The sequence below is a fragment of the Melitaea cinxia genome, chromosome 3 (genome assembly GCF_905220565.1).
Source record: "Melitaea cinxia chromosome 3, ilMelCinx1.1, whole genome shotgun sequence".
Taxonomy (NCBI): domain Eukaryota; kingdom Metazoa; phylum Arthropoda; class Insecta; order Lepidoptera; family Nymphalidae; genus Melitaea; species Melitaea cinxia.
The window spans coordinates 12085692-12112075 of record NC_059396.1 but is presented as its reverse complement, the minus strand read 5'-3'; the positions used below and the strand labels follow the sequence as shown (position 1 = coordinate 12112075).

Genomic DNA, 26384 nt, shown 5'->3' with positions numbered 1-26384 from the left:
CATCTACTTTTTATACCCTTTTATACGAAAAGTTTGTGATCTTAATTTGAATTACGTTATATATTATTATATATTTTAAAATGTTAAGTACATTTTGTTTAAACGTTATACTGAAATTTTGAAATAATATTAATTTTATATACGGTAGCAACTACTACTAGCGATAAAGTTGAATAATCAAAATTACTAAAGTAATTTTTAAAAGTTCTGATAAATTCTTAAATTACTAAAATTTAGTTTATTTTCGTTATGGTCAAATTAAAATGTTTATTTCTAAAGGCAGGGTCAAATATTATGTGCGTAAAAATAATTCTATGTTTCGTTTACGCTATTACACTATAATAGCTATAAAAAGTATATTGATATGTTTAAAGTGATTAACACTACATTTCATTAAAAAAGTAACGATTATATCAGGGATTCTTAAGCTACATATCTAAAAAGGTACTTTTTAAGACACGTTGGATTTGAGAGTCTTTAATGCTGAACTTTTTCTCTTTCTTTATATGTATATTTTTACTTTAACAATTCACATTAACATCCTATGAAAAAGTTATAAAATAATATAAACCTAAAAGGTAACTGCCATCTGCGGTCGGGGTCGACACTGCCCTTCGCGTAATATACGCACGGAGCTGGAGCGCCGAACGCTTTAGCAAGACTAATCATCACTTCTTTCTTCCACACCACAATTATTTAGATATCAACAAATACCTTAACTATTCATAAATTTTCTATAAAATTCGGTGTTTACGAGCCAAATTTTTAACATTTGTAAGTCTTGTGACTAGATTTTTCTTATTTAATAATACACAAGTAAATAACGTAGGAATATTTGTACGACGAGATGCCATTGATTACGAACGGTAACTTAAATGCAGACTACTATATAGATAGATACCTTTATAAGATAAAACGGAATCACACACAAATATACATTTATAATAAATTAAGCTTAATTATAAGTGCCCAATATATTAGGACTTACACGATAAGATTATTTTCTTACTTAAAATGATTTAATAATATTTAAATTTCATACAACAAGCATAAACCGATTCCGCGGAGATCGTGTCCTGTAGAGTTCTACTAATCTCTAGAAAAATATTTAAATCTAAGTAAACACTTATAAAAATAATGGAGTCGGCTCTAGAAGAGAATGCGTTCTGAAGGCAGGACTGGTCCTCGGGATGTCAGTGTGGGGAAAGCGTGCGAGGCGCCTAGAATGGCAGGCTGGCGCGGAACATGTTTTCAATAAGAGGAGGCGCCGGTACTAAGTCCTCTAACTTAAGGTAAAAGATACGTTGAAGTCCTTGGACAGACAGTGATCGCAACTCGGGCAGTGCTCCAAGGACGCGACTAAAGTGTGGAGCACCTGCTGCGTTGGTATTCCCACCGCCTGGCATATGAGCGCGCAAACATCCTATAATCTTCATTTGAAGTTGTTCTACTCGGTGAGGCTCCTTTAAGCCGTGTCGCTCTGAGAAAGAAAATAAATGTATTTTAATGAACCTATTGAGATTAGTTTTTATTTGGTTTATATTGATGCTATTATAATTTTATTTTTAAAGTTCTTAAAAATCGTATATTAAATAAAAAGTTACCAAATAGAATTAAAACTTTTGTAGTATAAAAATTGGGATTAGAGTTTCTTAGTTCAAATTATCGTTATATGAATAAAATATTAAATTAGACGAATGAACTATAAATACCTGTAATAAGTGTTAGTGCACAGAGACAGGCGAAGGTCGAGATGTCAATATCCATTGAATGAAGAGTGTTGCTAAAATCAAGCACAGCGTGCAACCAGTCTCCAAAAGACCGTTGACATTGTCGTTTATCAAGAACGAGTCCATTGCAGAAAGTAAGTTTTGTATCTTCAGGACGAGTGCGGTATGCGAGGCGTAACACAAATAATTCAAGTCGCGCTGATGCAAATAATTGTTCGCGGTCCTCCAGACATAAATCACCATATCCTGGTACTTTTTCAGCAAAAATCTTAATCATGTCTATAGACGTTGTCAGTAACGAATAAAACTGCTGAATTACTTCCAAATCTGCAATTGGAGGCTCCATAGGATTTGGCTCCCTATACTGGGAATAGTCAAGATTGGCAAAATCAGGAGAAGTATCGACATGAGCTCTGACAAGAGCAGTTATTAACGAAATCGGCGGGCTCGGAGGTGATTCTTGTGGACATTTTGGCTTAGAGGGTAATCTACCCCGCCTTCCTTTCAGTGAATCGGTTCGGACCACTTCTTTAACCATACCGACGGCTAGACACTTCTGAAAGCGACAAAATTGACATCGATTTCGTCTTCTTTTATCGACTGGGCAAGATTTTTCAGCTAAGCATACATATTTAGAACCTTTTTGAACGGTTCTTTTAAAAAATCCTTTACACCCTTCACACGTTCTCACGCCATAATGTTGACATGCAGCAGTATCTCCACAAACGGCACAAAGTTGGCTAGGTGATGTGGGTGCAGCTCGTGACGCTGTATTTTCTTGCGGTGCTCCGCCTGGTGAGCTAGATGCAGAGCTTGGGGCCGATGCTTGCATGCAGTGAACTCTACTGCCGTGAAGCTTAGGACTTTCGTTAGAACTACTGGATTCAGATCTTTGAACTGGTAATGATGATCTTCGCTGTCGGGCACTTTGATCCGTAGATATATGTAAATCCACAGAGTTTGAAAATGGTGGCAATGAATAGGAATCTTGAGCATTAGTTACTCCACCAGTATCAAAGGTTGGCGAGCACTGCTGAGCTTGTGCGTAGTAAGGTGACGGTACATAGGGTAAAGGTGGCTGATGGTATGGATATAATAATTGAGTCGAAGCATGTCCTTGATGAGAATATGCGCTGACATTGTAGCAGTCTTCATCCATCTTTAAACCAAATTCTGCCATTTCTTGTTTTGGATAACGAACTGAATAGGTTTCTTCAAAACTAGGTAAGGCTGGTCCGAGTGTAGGTGACGGAGTTTCACTCACTGGAGTTGTACGATGAGATTTAACTTCAGGAGGAACTGGTGCATGAAATTCGACGTCAGGAAATGGATCTAAATTTTCTTCTAAGATTTCTGATGAGTCTTCTTGATATTGCGGCGACAGTAAATCAGTGAAGGACGTACCGTAGTTGCTCTGTAATAGAAAAAAATCGATACACAAGGCGTTACTTTTATAGTAGGCGGAACAATGACAGGGGCGGTCGTGACGCTCCAATGGCGTGCAATTCAAATCAATCGTTTTACAATGATTTTTTAATATTGATACCGCCTATTTCAAGTGCAGATTTTATAATTATAAATGACTTCGAATTTAAAAATTATATAACCATTATGGCTTTATAGGAAAATAAATTAGTGAAAAGTACATAGTATTTTAATGTACCTATAACAAACTATTTTCTTTTAACTTACGTGTGTTTGCAGCAGTAGCATGCTGGACGAGTTAGACGAGAAAGCGCTTGGCGAGCGCGGCTCAACGGCGCTCTGCCCTGTAACAAAAGGTGGTATGTTTACTTCATATGCTTTTAATTCTTCATAATATATATGATAGGATCATATTACATTTGACTAAGTTTAATCACGACAATAGCATTTTGCTGCGTAATGCAAGTTACTTTTGATAACAGAAATCACGATACAGCTACAGAGGGTTGATTGTGAATGCGGCGGAAGGCTGGTCAGCGTGTTGACGGTACCGGACTTTGAACTATCACGCCATACAAGCCATGCATGATTTATATTTACCCTCGGCGAACATACTTTGATTCCGACTTAAACACAGCCACACGTAATTGTCAAATCAATAAGTTCTGCAGGGTTGTAGTGATGACTGAACGCTACCCTTCGATGATAAGCAATGGCAACGAAAAAGAAAGGTCTCATAATTTATACAGCAATTTTGGCAGCCTAATATTGTCAGTTTGAATACATTGTGTCACGGTGCTTGATTCGCCACGCCCCGAAAATTGAATCCTATGTATACACCTCAACCAAGTCTTATTACAAAAGTTATAACAATTCCCCAGCTTTTATTTTAATTTCAACCATAGGACAACAACTTTAGGATTGAAGATTAAATAGCATAAACCGTATATAATTTTTGGGGCGAAAAGGCGATAGATCCCTTGGGAGGTTATGAAATCACTGGCATTTGCAGTTTCTATTATGTTAAGAACCATTAATTTCTGTCTTATTAAGTTATAGACAAAACGTAAAATGCCTTTGTTATTATTATTTTACAATCATTTTTTTTAAACAAATAGTAGTCCAGTATAGGGGGCCACTTCGGAAAATCAACTTACCCAGTATATTACCACCTAAAAACTTATATTTTGACATCCTAAAACTATTCTCAAAATTCACATATAATTGGATGGTCGCAATTTTTAAAGTCAGGTGTCAAAGGTCACAAAATCGATTATTTTTTAATACATTTTCTGCATATATTTCATTTCCTATGGGTTTAAATAAATACGTACTATAGAGTACTATTTGTATTTATCACTAATATCGCAGGGAAATAAATTCTCTACAACTTTTGTATTCAACATTTTTTCATACCTTAAACTGTTTTCGAGATAGAGGGCGGAAAGCGCGCGGTCAGAGAATCATGGGAGGCAACCATCCAATTATTTTTTAGTTTTAGGATGCCAAAATACAAGTTGTTACGTGTTAACCCAGTAGGGTAAGTCGATTTTCTAAGATATTCACCTAATTTTGCCTGAGACGACTGGACTGTAGTAAATATGTTTATTATTACATTGAGTATTATACCATAGGCTTGTTCGATTGATATGTAACAAATAGGAATTAATCTTTTAAATAGTATTTAATTATTTATAAATTACAATACATTTTAAAAGAATTACAATGCAACATTAAACATATTTAATGCACAAAATTCTGTTGTCACATTCCATCATTTCATATTCGTAACACGTTATTTCCTAGTCTAGTGGTTTGCAATTCTTTATCAGTTTTTTTGTATTGTTTTTGGGTTAAATGTAAAAATTAAATAAATATAGGTCTGTGTATACGTTTGCTAAATCTCGAGTAAAATTACTCGAAATCTGCTAAACTAATAAGACCTATAAGACTTCTTAAAATATAGTAAATATATAAAATTTTGTGACCCACACATACATAATTATATTACCTTAAATCAAATGACAATAATTGTGTTATAATATGAGTTATTATATATAGATATTTTATTAGAATTTTGATATAAATAGTTTCTAGTTTGCATAAAGTATGCATCCGGTTCAGACAAAACTATCATTTGACTAAAATTTATCAAAGTAAATCTAGCTTTTTGCATAACATAAAAAACAGAAATCTTAAAGAAAGAATGTATCCTAAATTTAATGGTAAGGCAAAGAATCTGCTCATCCAAAAACCCCGAAAGCTTTTAAAAACTATTTACTTAGATACATCTTCTTTCGGACTGCATATGTGAGCTGTTTGTGTAACAAGTTATGGGAAGAACAAAAGTGAGAATATCAGAATGATTTTTCTTGCTTTAGTTAAGTATAAGTTACGTTAAGTACCTACAAATAATATCCAATAAATTTATTTCTTTATTAAATTGTCTACGAAACTTATACAATATGTTTAATATCAAGAAGTAATGTATAATTGTTATGTGATTAGATGATTTGTAATCTATACTTATATTATGAAACTAAAGAGTTTGTTCGTCTGTATGTTTGAACACGATCAACTCAGGAACTACTGATCCGAATTGAACTTTATTAGCTGACTTCCAAAAAAGGAGTAGGTTCTCAATTCGATTGTATTTTTTTTAATGTATGTTACATCAGAACTTTTGAATAGGTGGACCGATTTCGATGATTTTGTTTTAATTGAAAGGTTTTTTCGTCGACCTACGTTGTATTAAGCCGCATGACTTTTCACTGGGTTTATCGTTTTCTATGATTCTCACTTCAATCGAAAGCTAATGCTTGTCATGTAGTTTTATTTAAATTTCATCGAGATCTTGTGACTGCTTTTTGAGTAATCTTTGATAGCGCGTATTTACTTGACTATTATTACGTCTACTTACGTTGTATTACTTGTCGATGTAATTGAAGTCAGTTTTTTTCGGTTGCTAATAAACATAATTATTTTTATTTTGGTTCGTACATATCCCGACGAGGGTTATGTTTTTAAAATTATGTTGTTGAAACCGCGGGTCATAGTTAGTATTATGTAAAGGCATAAAATAACTTTTCTTATCATAATTATACCAAAGCAATAAGTGTATTTAAAATTTTTAATCACAAATAGAAATGAATATTTTTAATTTTAAGCTCTTCTATTTAAGGTATTTAAAAAAAAAATCAATTTAATGAAATGTTTACGCACAACTAAACAATACTACAATCAATATTTAAAATTTTCAAACTGTTTATCCGTCGTTAGTGGGAATAATTAGAACTATATGTTAAAATAAATAATAATAATACATATTAAATACTTTTAACACACATACACGGTCGTCTGTTCCTAAGTTAAGCAATTTAATGCTTATGTTATAGATAACAGCCGACTGAAAAATGTAGATACAAAATTTTTTGGGGCGGATTCCAAACAGTCAACCCCCGGAGAAGAAAGCAGGATCACTAAAAATTGCGCCAACATATTTTTGTTGGTACAGAATCCTTTATATTCGAGTCCCAGTCGCGTTTGATCAGTTTTTTGCATAATGCAAAACACGTATTGCAAACACGTATTGCTGTGATTCATTTAAAAATATTTTCTTATTCACAGCACAGACATAGGGATTTTTCACTTGAAGTCACTGTAAGTCACTCAGTAGTGGAAGTCACTCTAGAAGTCAAAGTAACGTTTATCAAGTTAGTGTTACACTTAGAAGTCATATGACTTATAAAAAAAAATTAGAAAAATCTAGATAGGGACCGTAACCCCGTTGTAGCGGTGTGAAATATCAAAGTATATACTATAAAACTCATAACTACCAAATATATACATTTTTTTATATAAAAATTACATAGTCGATCCATTTCTGAGGAGTTCGACCGCAGACCGCAATTTTTATTTGTATAAAATATGACGCTGACTATTATTTCAAGTATTTGTCTATAACAAAGATGTTCGTTATCTACGTGATATATTTTTAATATTTTTCAGTTCATGAAATACTAAAGTGGTACGAGTACACGTACTACATACATATTTGTTAATGTGTAGCTCTACCATCACTACTTTCTAAGTTTTGTTATTTACGTAGGCTACTTGTTTTACTACAAGTGTAGTCAAGTACTCAGGCGATTATAATTAATTCGACAAATAATTATATGTAGCTTTTTGTATTTGTGTGTTTTGCATTTGGTTTTTCTCACCTTTCATTAGTCCATCTTTTAAATATAATAATTTTGGAAACAGATTTAAACACAATTTAATTATTTGACATTATTATTTGAGCATTATTTGACGATGATAAATCATTATTATTGAATTCATAGTCATTAGAATAATAAGTTTTATTACCAACATTTTTACATTTATACAAATAAATAAAATTGGAGTGTCTGTTTGTAAGATTAAAATAACCACTCTTTACTAAATTTATATGGATATATTAAAATAACATTTTTTACAGTTTTTGTCTGTCTGTTTGATCCCGCTAATCTCTGAAACAGCTGGACCGATTTTGGTGGGACTTTCACTTGCATATAGCTGATGTAGTAAGGAGTAACTTATTTAGGCTACTTTTACTTTAGATTTTTTTATAACTGTGAACTGAACAATAACTATTTTGTTAAATTCCAGGCGTACGAAGTCGCGGGCACAGCTAGTCATTTAATACAAGTATTTATATTAAATGACTAAATAATATGTTATTCTTTTGTTTTAGTATTTAAATGGTAAATAAGTTGCATTTGTTTTGAAATCGAAAGGTAGAGCTCATAACGACATCTATTAGTAGAGTTGGACTTTCACATTCAAGTTGAGCGAGAGGTTTGCTTCGAAAAGGTTTTCTGGGCAAGCGGTAGTACGTATTTTCAACAGGTGGCTCTGATATGAATGCTATTGATTTTTGAGACTCAATAATAATAAAACATAACAGGGAAATTCGTAAAAAATAGCTTTTAATTTAAAATCGGTTAATATTTTGCATTAAAAATTATATTTTATTGAAAAATGGACATTACTTAAAAAGTAATAACTAAAATGATGTCAAAGTTTTGCTGTGGAAAACGTTTTCAAGGTTAACGGCTTAACATAAATATTGGCTCGTAACACAAAATGTTCCAATTCAGAGAAATCTGTTCAAAGTGCCTCTTGAAAATACGGTTTTTTTTGATACTTGACACTATGTATATAATTAAATCCACACCAGGAGCGTAATCCTTAGTAACTATTTAAGTCATCTTTGACCAGGATATTAATTTAATATATTATGATATTTTTTGTTTTGTTAAAAAACTATTTAAGTAAATATAACAAAACACATCTGCTGAATTCGGTTCAATATTATTCTGTTTAAAATACTTTATAAATTGTATTTATAGCTTACTAAGCTTTTGCTTTATATGACTAGAAATTAAAATCTATCAAGTAATTAATATTGCAACTTACAGTACTTAGAATATCAGTATCGGTTTGTTTAATAACTTTTATTTAGTTAATCCTATTAAAGTAAATTTAGCCCTCTTCAACCGCAGTCCATTTGTAAATTTTGTATGATATTGTATGTTGTACAGACTTACTTGTTTTAAATTATTTAAAAATTAGAGTAGTTAATTACTTACTAGTATTAATAATAAGTATAATAAGTATAATATATAATAATAAGTATAATATATAAGTTTCTATAGAAGATCAAAGAATTCATTAATTTCTTTGAGAGCGATGAAAGAAGCTGTGTGTTTACTTTTTCATTTTAACGTTGCGATGACGACAGCTTTTTGTACACCATAATACCAAATTCGAAAAAAACTAAATACGCAATCAATGTTTAATTAAGCTCAAGCTTTGTTGTATTTGGAAAAAAGCTTCACATTTTTGTGTGACATTACAAATTGGATGATGTTTAATTTTATACTAAATAAAGTAATGATTAAAAAGTTATTAACAAACAATTAAAATTAAGCTTTAAAACAGTGGTTTGCAGAGAAATGATGTAAAGCTTCGATTGCTAAACTTGATGTACTATGTAGTAAGAGCGTGCTATAAATTTCAGCGGTCGATCTCACAGCTGTATGGGCGACGTGGTTAGGGGCGCGCGTTGCGTGACGTCACACTGACGTTATATGGACCTACAGCGTTTCCCGACAGCTAAATATTGTGAAAGCCATCCAATAGGTCTTAGCGTTTCGCATCAAAAACAATTTACTAATTCTATATGAAAAAATTAATTTTTTTTCTGTATGAATGATTATTAGCTCTTTTGTATTCGATTTTTTTTTACTAATTTTAGCAATTGTCAAAATGCAAAGAATTTTAACATTAAACTAGTTTTCAATTTCTAAACTTATACGTGTATGAGACTAATGAGATCCCGCGAGATTGAAACAGACCACTCCACTCTCGCACTCTTAAAATAATATTATAAAATCTAATTAATCCGCCATAGTCAAGGTCCAGTCAGGTACAGTTCTCTGATTTCGTCAGACACAAAGCACGTAATGTCATTTTTCAACATTTTCGCATAGTCCTTTCGGTTGGTGTTTTTATTTATTTAGTATTTTTTTTCTTGTTGAACGAAACTTTTCTTTCTCTTCTCTCTTCTTTTTGCTTCTCTATTTCTTTTTTCCCCTTAGATCAGCACATCTGTCAGTGTGTGTCAGAAAACCGCACTATCCATACCCCTAGTTGTCTCGAGCTATAATGACTACATACTATTTACTACATATATTTTTATTTCTTGACGTATTACCCGGAAGATTTAGGACTAATTTTGAAACATTCGGGACCTTCGGATCCACTTTTTTGAGTTGCGGGATCCCGCAGGCCGAAAATGGAGCGCGATCCCGCGGGGTAATCCCTATTTATAAGTTCATTCACTTCAGTTGTGTATTTTGTTTGTAACTAGGTTTTTGTACTACTGCTTATGTACGATCATCGTTTTATTACAACATTTTTCTAGGGTTATCATTTATACCAGACGTTTCTTTCATCAATCAGCATTCCCTCAGCACCTACTACCTACTGGTGGAATTGTAGATCGATAGGGTCATTCTGGGATCACGCAAATCCATAAAAAGTAACACACACAAACGGGGTGGATATTTAAGACGTGTCGAAAGATCACAAAAATTTCTGAATTTTCCCGTGACTTCTTTTAACTTTTTATCGTAATATCGTAATAGCTTTCGCACGAAAGTGGAAAAACTTATTTGTGTACTCGCTGTACCTATTTGCAATATAATAAGTACTTAGTATTGTTTTTATATACTAGTAAAATATTGAAAAATATATAAAGTAAACTATTTTTTTTTTCATATATTGATAGTTTTCGAAATTAATTTTTTGTCCGAATCAGCGTTTTAAATTCCGAAGTAGACTCGTATATCTCTCTAATATGTAATGATTTTATTAGAGCATAATATCTATATAAGGATTTATTTAGCATAAATATCCAGCGTTTGTGATATATATTTACATATAATTAATTCGACACGTGTACAACAATTTTTGAATATATTTTGCGAATTATATATGTATATTTATGGTAACTAACTACATTTGGACCAACTTGTAACAACACGTTAGTACTAAAACTAAGTGATTAAACTCATTCTATTTATTAAAGTTTATATTTTATCAAGTATCTCTTTTTCGTGCTCAATGCATTTCTTTTTATTTATATTATACCTACTTATTATTTATTTGAAATTATTTTGTTATTCATGTAAATTAAAACGATAATTTTGTGCATGAGTATCTATAAATAGAATAGTAATTACTTAATAACACTTAAATTTAATGTTCTATTTCGCATATAAATTTATTTACTGTTGGTTGTCTTTATAATAGCTTGCTATGTTCTTCTGCAATTGAGGATTCATTTATTTCTTGTTAAATGATGATATATTTTTTTTGTAAAAACAACATTTTTGATGATATTTGATTAAAATCAACATCAAAACCTAGTTATTTTTATTAACTGCATATTCTGTGTACATCTTAATTCAGATTTGTTTTTTGACAATTATTTTTAACACATTGAGATTATCCCAAGTTCAACTAACGAAATAGGTTTTATTTACATTCAGATTTAGTTATAGTAATTATCATACAAAACCTGTTAGAAATCAGTCGAATCGGTACAAGCGGTATTGTAAAATTATACGAGTACCTACAGGTTTGTATTTGCGGCGCCACTTAATAAAAAACCATGTAATGTGGTTAGCGTAAAAACATAATTATTTAATTTTATATATTAATATTATTGAATTACTTTTTTACGTAACGTACACATTCTTTGAGACTTATTTTTGGTTCAAATTTTTTTTATGTATGTTACTTCAGAACTTTTGACTGGGTGGCCCGATTTCGACAATTATTTTTTTAATCGAAAAGCGGTGTGTGTCATTTGGTCCCATTTAAATTTATTTGAGATCTAACAACTACTTTTCGAGTTATATCTAATAATGCGTTTTTACTTGACGCTTTTTTCGTCGACCTATGTTGTATCATACCGTATAACTTTTTACTGAATGTACCGAGTTTGATAATTCTTTTTTTGTTGGAAAGGAGATATACCTAGTTTGGTAACATGATAAGGAAACCAGGATCTAACGATGGAAACTCAGACAAATCGAGGGGAAACTCTCGAAAATCCGCATAACTTTTTACTGGGTGTACCGATTTTGATAATTTTTAATTAATCGAAAGCTGATGTTTATCGTGTGGTCATATATAAATTTTATCGAGATCTAATAACCACTTTTTGAGTAATCTTTGATAACGCGTAGTTACTTGACTATTTTTTAGTCGATCTACGTTGTATTACTTGTCGATGTAATTGAAGTCGGTTTTTTTTCGTTTGCGAGCAAACACAATTATGAATTATTAATAAATGTATTATTATGGCATATAATTGTTATACATACATAATATTTTATTTGATTGTATTCATTATTATAAGCTACGAAAATAATTCAATAATAACTATTTATAAAATTAAATCAATTACAGTATATTGCATATAATAAAAATAATGTTCAAATATTTAATAAAACGTTAAATATATTATATCAAGCTTTATTAATAGCGACCTTGATGTCAGACTTGCCGCCGCTATGAGTGGATATTTAAGAACATTATAATACCGTGGAAGAATAAATTTGAATTTATTTACGTGTATGTGTCTAATCATCTAAGAACGTGATAAGAGGAAACTTGTTTTGTACAATTTCTTGACTTCATTCCGAAAATGAATAACGCAATACGTTTTACGATAAATATCTAAATATTAATTCTTGAAGTAAAAACTTTGTACCCATTTTTACAAAAATTGCGCGAACGGAGGAGTATGAATTTTCGCACACTTATAGTTTATATAGAACAGGAGTGCAGAATGCTAATTTATTTTAAAGTATGCATAAAAAATACATAAATCAATATTTAAAAAAAAAAACATCACACACACTACTACGTATTTGTCCCACACACGCATATATAGGTACTCTTTTGTTTATTATTGTAGAAGTATAGTCTTTGACAATAGAACCTTAATAATGTTAAACTTATAATTTAAATTAATTATGGTCGAATTTTGACCACTAGGCGACCAGTAGTAAATGCAAATTGCTGTGTATTATTTATTATGATTCGTATAATTATTTTTGGCCTGCGCCTATATATTTATTTATTTGACTTTTATCAAACATTCATCCTCCGTCGATTAGGTTAATATAAATACTTATTTAAAATTATATCTTAACAAATTATTTAAAATTTAAAATTAAGTTTGGTGTTACAAGTGTTACTTGACATTTTTTAAATTCTGATTATATGTATAGTTATGTCTGTTACGAACTTACGAGCCACTTGATGATTATTTCAATATACTTAACCTGTTAAATTTTGACACAGTAAGAATAATTATAACGTATCTCTTTACTTAGTTTAAATCGACAAACATTTTAGTAATTTTTGTTTAAGTTCAAACTTTAAAAATAGCTACGCAGTTTCACATATGTAGTCGTAAATAAATTTACGTTACCGAAAGTTCTAATGTCTAGCGAACTAAATGTTTTAATAAGTAGTAACAAGTTAAAGGAAGTCGGCAGCCGGTAACCAAGGGCGTCCTTGAAACGGGGCGCGGGTCGATGCGTGACGTAACGAGCTTGTGACGTCACGGGTGGTGCTCGATGCGGAGGCCGAGGCCGAGGGACCGAGCCTCGACACCCTCTCACTGCTGTTTTCCCACACCACCCGTGTATTTTTAGACGGTGTGACGTAATTCCGCCTCAAAAAGCGTTAGAGCAAGTCTAAGCATGTGGCTAAAAATATGCCGCTATAAATTGGCGCATTTTTTTTTGTTTAGGTATACTAACTTAATGAAACTGCAAGTTACTGATTAATGAAAGTAAAAAGAAATAAACGATTACGTTAAGTATTACATAAAATATGTACTTATAAAAGATTATTTTAATATAGGTACATTTGATAGATCACTCATACGTTGACATTCCTAATAACATAATGTTTAATTCTTTTTGTGCTAATAAATTGACATAATTAAGAGTATTTCACAGATATAAAATTGACAACATGATATGTGTTATTAAAAGTTATTTTAGGACGAAATTTATTATGAGTCAAAAACTATTGTCATAACTGATACCGCTCTACTCTTAGAATAACTATAAAAATTATTTTGACAGAGTACCGTATTTTGAGATATTAGAATATTGTTTGTAAGTTATAGTATTGTTATAAACATACCCATTGCACTTAATTATTTTTATTAAGGATATAGATTGATATTACATTTTGCACGTTTTTATTAAATACGAAATAGTTAAGCAGTTACGTATTTTATTTATCTATACGAAACCTTAATGCGTTTTCAGATTCAATACAATAAGCTATGATAGTTTTCCCTGGGGTGGTGCGAGCGTGACGTCAGCGGGAGAGCGATTTTATTGAGCCCTTACGTCACTACAGCTGACGGGTGATAGCGTGCCTTATCATCGTATCCTTACCCTTATAGAATGCGATAAACGAAATCACTACCATTCAGATATTTAATCTTGGTACAAAGCTTATGCTACCAAATATAGCAATGATAAAACCACGTTTTGTCATTAAATTTGCATTCTGGCCCCAAACGTATTCGTTAGACGGACATAAATTAGTTATATATTCTCGTCGAATCGATTTTTTTTCTTATTTTTTAGAACCACTTAATCCATATGCTAAGTCATCTAATATGTATAATGCCTTTTATGTCCACTAGTTATCGAGTGATAACAAAAGTGAAAGTGATGCTGTGAGGCGCGGAATCTCCCGGAAATCGGTGTTTGTTTAGTGGTCATAATCGTTTATCACTTACTTGGGCTAGAGAACAGTAAAAGTATGAGAATGCTAGAAGTTTGTAAGCATTTAGAGACACAATGAGATTGTGGAATGAAATGTCCATTGAAAATTTGCAGAGGCACATCTTATTGGCAGGTGCAACGTCTGCCGGTTGCGACAACCTATTGGGCAAGTGGAAGGCAACTCGGCTGAGGCCGACGGCTCCAAACCGGAGGCGATCGCGACACAAGCATCCCATATTATACTAGCATTACCTAACTTGCCGCGAGCATAACAAAAACAATATTAATTTCGCCATACTCACTAGAAGTTTCATTAAATTGCTTCTTGTCAAGATAACTATTTGAAAATTACAACATTTTCTTAATATTAGTTTAAGACGACTACTCGAACCTTTAACGCTTTCAGATTCTATTAATATTTGAATCATCGCTTAATATTAATGTTTGTATTATTTTTAAATTATATCTTTTAATCATTAGGCAGGGATTACATTTAAACGATAGAACCTAAGATAAACTTAACTAAATTGATTATATATTTGGCAACAATGTTTATTGGAAATATTTCATAGAACACATATATTAAATGATTATTGTTAATCTACAATTGTCGGCTATACCAACTTAAAAGAGGGCACATATTTCACCCACTATGAGACGTTTTTCGATAAAATTAATTCTGTTATGAACGTTTACTTTTTGTCTATATAAATATTGACTTTTGTATAATACTTATTTGTAATATACGTCTGTAATATACGCACCTCTTGTTGTTAGGTAATTTATAATAAGGAAGTGTGTACAAAAGAGAATAGTTTATATGTATATGCTTAAGATAAAAATGCTTATAAATATGTGTGAATATTAGTTAACAGTCGTGTTAATTGAGCATTTATGTCATGAATGACCTTAAAATCAAATAAATATCGATCGGAAAAAAATACATGCAGATATTTTTTATTTGCGTCTTAATGATATGTGATTAAGTTACGAAAAATTTCCTTATTAAAAATCGTAGATCGAATTTACCACTAATATGGTAAAACCTTTATTTAACAAATTTTTTATTGAAATACATAGCATCAGATATTCGGATCATTCAATTTTTCCGAAAAAAATTTGATAGGTATACATGTGTTTTATCAAAGTTTTGTACAGTTTCCTTATAAAGTTACTATATTTTCGGACAAGATAAATCGTTTATTTCTTATATTTAAAACAAAGTAATAAAATGTCTACTTTATTTTTACGCAAAAAGGGTCGTTATAGAAAAAAAATCGTTATAGATTAGTTATAAGATTAATCGAGCTTCTGTCAATAAGAACTTTAGGTTACAAATAGGTTGCACGGTACTTATGGGTCAGTAGGTAACGGTGAGCTGAACTGTAAACTATCTTTGTTTACATTTAAGTGGGCATATTGTAATTGATTTAATAAAATATACTTTTATTTTTATCATTAACTACATTTATTTTAGGGCTGAATATTTAGTTTTTGTAGGTTGAGTATTTCAGGACAATTTTTTGGATAAGGTATCTTTTAAAAAGCCTATTTGCAAAAAAATAATTTTTTAAATGAAATAAATAAAAAATAAAAAAATATTGGTAAAACTTGTGAAACCAATTAGAAAACACAAAAAGAAAATAATGCAGCAAATAAAAAAAAAAAAAACATAAAAGGTACATACGTGTGTTAAGGAATTGTCTAAGGCCACAGTGTTGGCTGGAGGGCGTCAGCAACGCACCTCGCATTCTAGCCGATGGCCATCGTCACGACAGTTCCACATAAAGTCTAAACACCCAGAGGTTCTACACAACGAAAGCGAAAATAAACACAGAAATGGAAGGACGCGTATCGTCGTGCGGGCGCTGACCTGGCGCTGGCTTGTCAGGATCCAGGGAAGCGGCGCGCGACTCCAGGGTCAGACCGAGGCACGCGCCAGACAGTCCTAGTTCGCTTAGCAGGATCCTCATGCGGCCGAGCACATTGCACTCACTGCACGCGCACTCACTCACAGGCAGTCGGTAGTAGAGATAGTTGTAAAGGAGCGCGCGGAAGTACGCTCTAGCGGACGGGCGGTGCGATACTGAGGCCGCCGCCGCCGAGGCTGGTGGCTATATCGCGCCGCCTGACGTCACAACTGCGACGTCATAGTAGTGACGTCACTAACGGTACCTCCCACAGCCCGCCCGCCGCCTCGTGCCTCGCCGCCCGCCCGAACCTGCGCTAACGGCATCGCTAGTACGGAGCGGAGCTTTCGTACGTCCGCGCCGCTGTCGCCACTGGTATCGTTGCTACCCGCTGCGTTCGCAGGCTTCTCATCTGTCTCGTTTTTCGCGGTCAATATTGGGGCTCATTTTTCTAATTATTATGTAAACTTTTTATTTGCGATAAAATTAAGAGTACTTAAACTGTTTTAATTATTGTTGGAGTTACTTTAATACGCTGTGAAGCTTATATATGGCTATGTAAAAACTTTTGTAGTAGATAACTGTACTTCCAATAAATAATAAAGTAAGTTGTAAAAACATGTTTTTATTTTAAGGTATCTTACTTAAATTTATTAATTTACCACTTTTATTTACAATTCGTTGTTGATTTACAATAATAAAAAAAAACGAGTGTGCCTTAGACCACACGACTGAAGTAAAACTTATTTAGCAATAGGCCTGCATAATATACCTGCACTGTGTCTAGATATACGAAATGTAACTAGCTATGATGAGATACGAAATGTAGCTCGATATTCACCGGATCACACTTTTCGTAACACTCCCCAAGTCAAGCGTGCGTAAAGAAATTTTTATTATAATAAATCATTTGCTCGTTTCTTATATTAAAACAACAAAGCGTCAAAATATGTCAAACATATCGATCATTGTTTTATTTAATTTAGTACTTTATAAAAAGTAAATTCTGTTCAGATAAGTTGTCAAGATTTGTTCGGTTTTATTTCGAAACTAGCTGTACCCTGCGCGCGTTGCTACGCTTTATTTTTTATTTTTTTTGGTCCTACCAACCCAGAAACCTTTGTGTGTTAGTTCACAACACTTTGCTCAAGATCACGACATAATCAGATGTCATAAACTGTATAGTTTACGATTCTATAATAAAGGATATACAGACAAACATTAATTTTTATATATAGATTAAGTTTGAGTACGTTATAACTATTTCTAAAACAATACATAACGAGACGAGGGAGTTGTCTATTAGTGAATTTCGGCACTCATGATAAAAACGGTACCTACATATTTCATATTTGTAATTAAAACAGTTAGAGTAGTAGTTGTTAAACAGAAATACATATAAATGAACTTTAAAATACAATACAGTCTTATCTTTTTATTGAGGAAAGAAACATTTTAATGTAATAATACAACACTTTTCCATGTTACTCTATAGTGAAATATATGCTATTGAACCCAAAAAAAGATTTTTTTAAGTCTAGATATAATTTGAATAATAATATATGTACTAGTTTCAACACATCGATAGACAAATGCAGCGGTGACGAGTGTCGCATCCCGCTCTCATTCTCGCTTCCGCATTGATTGCACCAATCGTCACACCAGGATATCTATAGGGCGGCTAGCAGCGCCAGATCGAATGCACTAGTATGCTATTTCAGTTTACTCTCATCACTAGTCACCCGACCCAGTTCCACTTTGTTGAATAGACGAGTTCCTAATATTGTATCAGGTAAAATAAACGAACGTTTTATATTTAAGGTTTAATTTCTACTCTAACAGCACCACAAAACAGTTTTGACCCATTTGAAAGTTACTGGCTATACAAAAAAACTCGATATATGGGTGTCACATAAACTCACTGAAAGAAACCTAATGGACCGTGTACTCACTTACGATTATCTCTGAAGACGTAATGATATGGAACCATTTTTGAAAAGATTGATTACTGGTGATGAAAAGTGGATAAAACTTACGAAAGAGATCGTGATCAAAGGTCGGTCAAACTGCACAGATTATCGCGAAACCCGGGTTGACATTAAATATAAATAAATATCTTTAACATACACACACGGTCGTCTGTTCCTATAGTAAGCAACTCAATGCTTGTGTTACAGGTAACAGCCGACTGGTATAGCTGTATATTTTTTTGATAAATAATCGTACAAATAATACATATATAAATATATAAATACAAATATTACACTCAAACTTAGGCGGAAATCCAACCCTCAGCCCGCGGAACAGAAAGCAGGGCCACTACAAACTGCGCCGACGGGCTAGTCATCAATTAAATAAGGTGGTATTTAAAGGGCATCATTCATCATGAGCTTTTACCGCCGGGCAAAACTATTGATTCGTATTTCTACTGTCAACAGCTGATGAGGCTTAACCAAGAAATTGAGAATAAGCGGACAAAATTTATCAAAAGAAAACGTGGTCTTTCATCACGACAACGCCCGTCTCATATGTCTTAAGCCGCTGTCTTAACTGAGGTAGGGCACTTTAACTGAGGTAGGGCACAGCAGGATTTTCCTGCTCAAAATATGGAGCAGCCCGACTGGGGTAGTACCTCGACCTTACAGAAGATCACAGCAAAATAATACTGTTTTCAAGCAGTATTGTGTTCCTGTTGGTAAGTAAGGTGACCAGAGCTCTTGGGAGGATTGGGGATTGGGTCGGTAACGCGCTTGCGATGCTTTTGCTGTTGCAGACGTCTATAAGCTACGGTAATCGCTTACCATCAGGTGAGCCGTACGCTTGTTTGCCGACCTAGTGACATAAAAAAAAAAAAAAAACTCAACAAAAATTGAGAGAGTTTGACTGGGAAGTTTTAATGTATTCATCATGTACCTTCGATCTTGCACCCTCAGATTTCCATCTGTTTCGGTCTCTTTATAATTTTTTAGGTAGTGTAAAGTTAACATGAAGAGAGGACTGTCAAAACTACTTGTCGCAGTTTTTTAATGAGAAGTCCTAAAATTTCTACAGCAACGGAATCCTGTACCTAATCCGAGTAGGAGATGGCGGTTAGTTATCGAAAAAAATGGAATATATGTATATATTGTAATTAATAATGTAAATCTTACCTTGAATTTATAATTTATATATAAAATACGAAGAAACTTTATACTATTATAAGCTTATTTCTATAAATATTTTTCTTAAGTATTTTTTATAAGTTCGAGGTGTTTTTTTTTACCTTGCAAAAATGGAACCAATTAGTAGACGTCAAAAAAAGTATATGAATGAAGATTTGTTTTTTTATATGAATTATGAATAGGTTTATAGTTTTAACTTAAGTAAGCAGTAGTCCAGGCTGTTTACATAAAAAAAACTGGTAAAAGTGCACTTTATAATTGTAAAAAGAATATTAAAGCAACATTTTTATAATCAAGATGTAACCGTTAGCTTTTACGTATCCTGCCAGTTATATAAAGTGATGTATATAGAATCGATTATTACGTAGGCAAGCGTAATGTAGAGCTATCGATGTGTTAAAGCAACGCCTACGCGTCGGAAAACTCGTCAAACCTATTGCGTCTCCTCGTCGTTGATATGAGTACGTAAGCAGGCATTCCCGATGATGTACCTACTTCATTTGATATAATTTTCGTCTCATAATAGTCGCGTACAAATATAATATAATAAATAAAAAAAGTGTGTGTTAGCTTCGATACGCGACTGCAGCTTAGTCTTTAAGAATAATTACCGTCATATTTAAAAATATATTTATGTCTCTCTCGAAAAAGACGTTGTGTGGTAAAATGGGCAGGTTTCTCATGGCAGGTTAGCGTTATTGTTTCACACAATTTCACCTCGAATATTTTTGTCATACCTCGGGCCTTACGTCGCTAAACTTCAAAAATATATCATTACTAGATATATACTACTAAGCAAAAGTTTCTATTCTTATACAAAAGAAGGGTTGGTGTGTAATCCATACTGCGGGTTAACATATTATAAATAGCGATTAATAGCGATTCTGCTTTGTGGATACGGCAGTAAAGAATATAGCCACTCTCTCTTTCGGTAGGTGTCGTAAGAGGCAACTAAGGAATAACACAGTTCAACTTTTTCGAATTTAAAAAGCCGATCGGTGGCGGGTTAGCCCTCTAACTGCTGGCTTTGAAATACACAGGCCGAAGACGGGCACCGGCGTCTTCGGTGCGACAAAGCCAGCCCTGCGGTCACCAACCCGAATGCCCAGCGTGGTGACTATGGGCAAAACACACGAGTTCACGCCAGTCAGAGTTTGCCACCAACGAATCTAGCATACATTATTCACTGCATTTTAGATTTTTTTCTATGTTTTGATTTCGTAATTGACACTTAGAATCATCATAACGGATTGAAGGGTTCGTCCCAATCCTCAATAACAACGTGGTGACTATGGACAACACACATGAGTTCACGCCATTTTTGGCGCGAAATTGTGGAGGCCTATGTCCAGCAGTGGACTACGATAGGCTGAAGTGATGAAATAGCGATCATTATTGGGTAACAACAAGAACTGACGGCTTGTTCTATGAGGTGGGGAAAGAACAAACATTATTTGAGAGCAGTATTACTGAATAGTGAATTGTGGTCATCTGTGAGGTTAAGGTTTTTATTTCCCTACGTCATAAATTTCACATAAACTTATCTAGTTATAAAATAGTTACATTAAAACATTTTATACTTATAACCTGGCAATTCCAGCCTGTGGCTTACATAAGCTTGTTTATATTGCTATCTTTTGATTATAAGAAAATGTTATCTTATATTGAAATAAGAGTTTTAATAAGTAAATTTATAATTTATTTACTTAATAAATATAATTTTTTTTGCGTCATCGAAAAAGGGCCAATTTCAACGGTTGTGGATTATGTTTATCCTAAACATAAGAGTAGACCTGTATCACTCTACCCACATAAATTACGACTGGACAGTTTCGCCTCAATTAAGAAACTACTTACAATATTTAATTCACAATTACGAATAGAAATATGACATGAATATAGTGTAATTTGATAGTTAAAAAGAATAAAATAAACTTTTATCCGTTGGGTTCTAAATCTTATATATTGATACGCTAAGTTTAAGATGTTTACCTCCTTTTCTAGAGAAAAACCTCACAATTACTTCACATAAATTATATATTTTATAGATAATTTCTTACTCTACCGGCATCCACAACAAAAAAAAAAAAATGATTGCTTTTGTTTTTGTAAATTAATTAATTATTAAAATTATATATAGGACGGCTTTAATTTTGAAACAACGTCAACATGACTGACGGTCGGTAATTTTTTTACTTATTTAGTGCGAATTATTCGCAAGGGTATTGCTAGTTTATTTAAAATTCTAGATTTCTTATTTCTCACTGGGATCTAAATGGAAGTAAATTTTTTTTATAAAATAGGTTTATAGGAAATCAGATTCTAAAGATAAGCGTCGGCAAGAAAATTAACAGTTCCTTTTTTAAAACTATCATTACATTATAAACTCAGTCATATATCCAATATGAAAGCCATACCTACTAAACCCACTTATCTATTTAACCGACTTCAAAAAAAGGAGGAGGTTACTCACTTCGGCCGTATAATATTTTTTAAGTTATGTTCGGGGATAACTCCGTCGTTTATGTACCAATTTTGATAATTCTTTTTTTGTTGGAAAGGAGATATCCCTAGTTTGGTACCATGATAAGGAAACCAGGATCTGATGATGGGATCCCAGAGATATCGAGGGAAACTCTCGACAATCCGTATAACTTTTTACTGGGTGTACCGATTTTAATGATTTTTAATTTAATCGAAAGCCGATGTTTGTCATGTGGTCACATTTAAATTTCATCGAGATCTGATGAATTTTGGAGTAGTCTTTGATAATGCGTATTTACTTGACTATTTTTTCGTCTACCTACGTTGTATTACTTGTCGATGTAATTGAAGTCGGTTTTTTTTTCGTTTGCTAGCAAACACAATTATTCATTTATACAACTTGACTTCTAAGACAAGCACACCGTTAACTCTTATTAACAATACTAAAGCAATTTGGTCTATCATTTATACCTAAATATTTAAGTCTTTGGTTCTACGTAGTGATAAATTTTTTGATTTTGGTGTAACAAAACTATATTAACTCATGAGACATGAGTTTTGGGATCAGCGATTTTGTTGGGCTGCCAATTCTTTGATAGAGCATGCGAAGGTTGTTCTTTTCCAGGCCTTAAACACATAAAATTGAAAACATTAATTTTACATATAAATAAATATATAGAATTACACACACATATTACCACAATAAAACACTTATTTATTTTATTTTTAAAATATTTTTCAGGAATAAGATTATATTTTAACCAGCAAAAATGTTTGTTATTGTGAATATTAAAAATTAATTGTCTCAAACGACCCATAACTACAAAGACAATTAATTTTAAATATTTGGATATTGCTACCTATCATGTCATTCTTAATCTATATTATAAAAAATCTATAATCTAAATCAATATTTTACTACAAATCTATGAAGGTTAAGTATAGGTTAACATTTATCATATTTACGGCTTCTAATAAAATACTATTCAATTGCAGATTTTCAAGTTAACAATCAATAAATGTGTGCCTTTGGTGTATCTGTTCCGCTACTAAAGCTCCGGTGCTGACACTTTCACTTACTCGTAGTTTATTATTTATTGATTGTGTCATAAAAGATACGGATTTATTATATCATAAATTATACATTATGAACATTAAAATCAACTATGAAGTAGGTAATAATATTAAGGTACTTGAATAAATTTTAGTGACTAGACTTTTTAGGGGTGTTATTTAATAAACTTAATAGTTAAAGTAATTCTTAAAAGTGTTAAAGTGCGCTTGTATAGTTTGATTAAATTCGAAAAAAAAAAACATGCTATTTATAACTCTAGTACCCTTAATTAAGCTATTGATACCGGTGTGTATGGTTATCATTGTACTTCTACAGAACATCTCCTTTGGAGCTAATTCATTGTGGTTTTGGTGTAGTGGTGCATGTAGTCGCATAAAACAATGACGGTTTGGCTGACGGGCTCGGTTCCTGCTTGGGAAGGATATTTGTATTTGTACAACTATTTCTTTCCGGTTTGGATGCCCTCCTTGTGGGTTTCCCCACCGTGCTCGGAGAGCGTGTAAAGCAGTCGGTTGTTATAATAAATATGTGATAGCGATCATTACTCATAGTCGGGAACATATCCCCCAACCTGCCATGGAGCAGCGTGAAGGATTAAGCTCCAAGCCTTCTCCTACATTGAGAAAGAGGTCTATGCCTAGCAGTGGGCTGTTACAGGCTGAATCGATCGCTGTGCTTCTGCATATTTGGAGTTCAACATATATTGGAATATTATGGTTTAGAAGATATGCAGGTGTCATGAAAGCTCAAGATAAATATAATTAATAGAATAAAATTTGGTACTTTTTTGCAATGATCTACTTTAGTTCAACGCAGAACATCAATTTTGCAAACTTTAATTTTCTATATCTAAGGGATTTTGATCAGGTTAAGAAGGGTTCAGAACTTATTTAAATGTTTGTTAAACTTATTTTTTTTATCATTGTCAGTAATTTAAATTAAGTAAATATTTTATATAATTTTAGCTAAAGAGGGTTGTTTCTTTCGCGGTGTATCCGCATTCAGCGCGTTGCATATATTTATGGCTGTTACGATTGGTCGCATGCCCTAGTACTATTTGTTGCTCGCTCAGCGGGCACACGTCCAGTTATTCTAATTTTACTTATAATCGATGCCATCGCTACGCCGTCTCGCCGACAAAAGTCTTGCTCATCCATCAAAGCTTGGAGATTGCCGTTATACAATAGTATTACAAACACTAGACGCTAGTAGTGTTGCAGAATAAATAAAATATGCAATAAGTTATTACGACTCAGTTTATTAGAATTTTAATTTCTAATATTTGTAAGTAATTAATTAGATTACGATTTAAGAGCCATTTCACAAAAATCGGTAACAATCCGCGAAATTGTAATATTTTGACGTCGTTAATCTCAGTGTTGGATGCAATAATGTAATTTATATTCTTGAAATATAATAGAGCACCCTTTGTTGTAGTCCATAGTCAGATCAGAATTTTGATTTATATTATGTGTATAAAATTATTAACCTTTTCATCAGCCTCCTCCCTGGGTAAACGGTCGCAATGTATATTTTGAAGTCCTACTTTTCAATAACCTCTACGTTGAAACCATTTTAAAAAAATATCATAATATGTGGAATATAATTTTGTTGTCCACTATCATAGATTTTTATTCCATTTGTATCTCTATTAAACGATAAAAAAAATTTAAAGTTACGAATATTTTCCAAATAAGTACAATTTTAAAAGCGATATTTCTCTTAGAAAACTAAGAAATTTTAACGAACTATCTTCATCAAAGTAAACTTACATCATTAAGGAATACAAAAAAAATAATTAAAAGATGTAATTATTTTTAATACATTTTATATTAAATAATAAAAAGATAGTATATATTGCCACGCATCAAGCCCGGTAAATCAGTCGAGCGCTAGCGCTCTTAGAGGTAAGGTCCACGCCAAATTCTGCGCAGCCGTCTCTTTCGCTCACACGCGCCAAGCGCCTGTTGTTATAGCGGATAAAACGCATTTGATACTTTCATAATAAAATATAAATAAAATAAACATATTACGAAAATGACTGTAAAATAATATAATGATAATTTCTGTAAACAAATGTATAATTTAATTTTCTTTTCTCACACTATCAATACAAATAGGCATTTCAATCTGTTTGTCTTGTTATTTGTTAATTAATATGTTTGTCGGTGTCGATGTCATTAAATGCTTTTTTATTCATATCGTAAATATTAGATTCATTCGTAAACTGAAAAAACTAAATCAATTTAAAAAAATTGTTTCATAAAATTGATTTTTTTAATTTTATTTTAAATTTATTGACTGTTGTTATATAACATACTTGAAATTTTTAACAAATTAATTATGTAAAAAACATTTTATACCATAGTTATAATTTTTATTATGCATCAGAAAATGATCACGATGGTCTTTTAGTTGTCACACTATACGTACTAGCACAAAGATCGCGCGGCTCGTACGACTCGCGCGATGCGACCAAATTTACCTAAACTTGCAGAGCGTAAAATTGTGAAATGGCTCTTAACGTTTATAGCCTATAGAAGCAGAACTGCTCCGACAAAAAACAGAAGGCGGGTAAAATTACGACATTCGACTTGTCTTAGCTAAAACGAAAAGTTAGTTTTTTGTGAATTGAAATAATTTCGAATACCTTTAAATATAATTGTGTTTGCTCGCAAACGAAAAAAAAACCGACTTCAATTACATCGACGAGTAATACAACGTAGATCGACGACAAAATAGTCAAGTAACTACGCGTTATCAAAGATTACTCAAAAAGTAGTTATCAGATCTCATTAAAATTTATATGTGACCACATGACAAACATCAGCTTTCGATTAAATTAAAAATTATTAAAATCGGTACACCCAGTAAAAAGTTATTGCGGATTTTCGAGAGTTTCCCTCGATTTCTCTGGGATCCCATCATCAGATCCTAGTTTCGTTATCATGGTACCAAACTAGAGATATCCTCTTTCCAACAAAAAAAGAATTATCAAAATCGGTACATCCAGTAGAAAGTTATGCGGTATAATACAACGTAGGTCGACGAAAAAAGCGTCAAGTAAAAACGCATTATTAGATATAACTCGAAAAGTAGTTGTTAGATCTCAAATAAATTTAAATGGGACCAATTGGCACACAAAACCTTTCGATTAAAACAAAATTTGTCGAAATCGGTCCACACGGGCAAAAGTTCTGATGTAACATACATAAAAAAAAAAA

The 26384-nt window shown here is 32.5% G+C and overlaps 1 protein-coding gene across 1 annotated transcript; it reads right to left on the bottom strand.

Moving 5' to 3' along the window:
* Nucleotides 1-1123: 1123 nt before the first annotated feature.
* On the bottom strand, nucleotides 1124-16503 carry LOC123669174 (probable nuclear hormone receptor HR38). Its single transcript, XM_045602804.1, has 4 exons — nucleotides 16404-16503; nucleotides 3423-3499; nucleotides 1713-3144; nucleotides 1124-1480 (listed from the first exon to the last, which is right to left on the bottom strand). The coding sequence occupies exons 1-4, from the start codon at nucleotides 16501-16503 to the stop codon at nucleotides 1221-1223; spliced, it is 1869 nt and encodes a 622-aa protein (XP_045458760.1). The 3' UTR covers nucleotides 1124-1220.
* Nucleotides 16504-26384: the final 9881 nt, after the last annotated feature.

Bases quoted from the DNA above. Each gene is read 5' to 3' on its own strand.
- LOC123669174 (XM_045602804.1), bottom strand. From the start codon at position 16,503: ATGAGGATCCTGCTAAGCGAACTAGGACTGTCTGGCGCGTGCCTCGGT. The intron at 3,500-16,403 runs GTCAGCGCCCGC...CTTTTGTTACAG, and splicing joins TCCTGACAAGCCAGCGCCAG to GGCAGAGCGCCGTTGAGCCG. The intron at 3,145-3,422 runs GTAAGTTAAAAG...TTTCTATTACAG, and splicing joins TGCTACTGCTGCAAACACAC to AGCAACTACGGTACGTCCTT.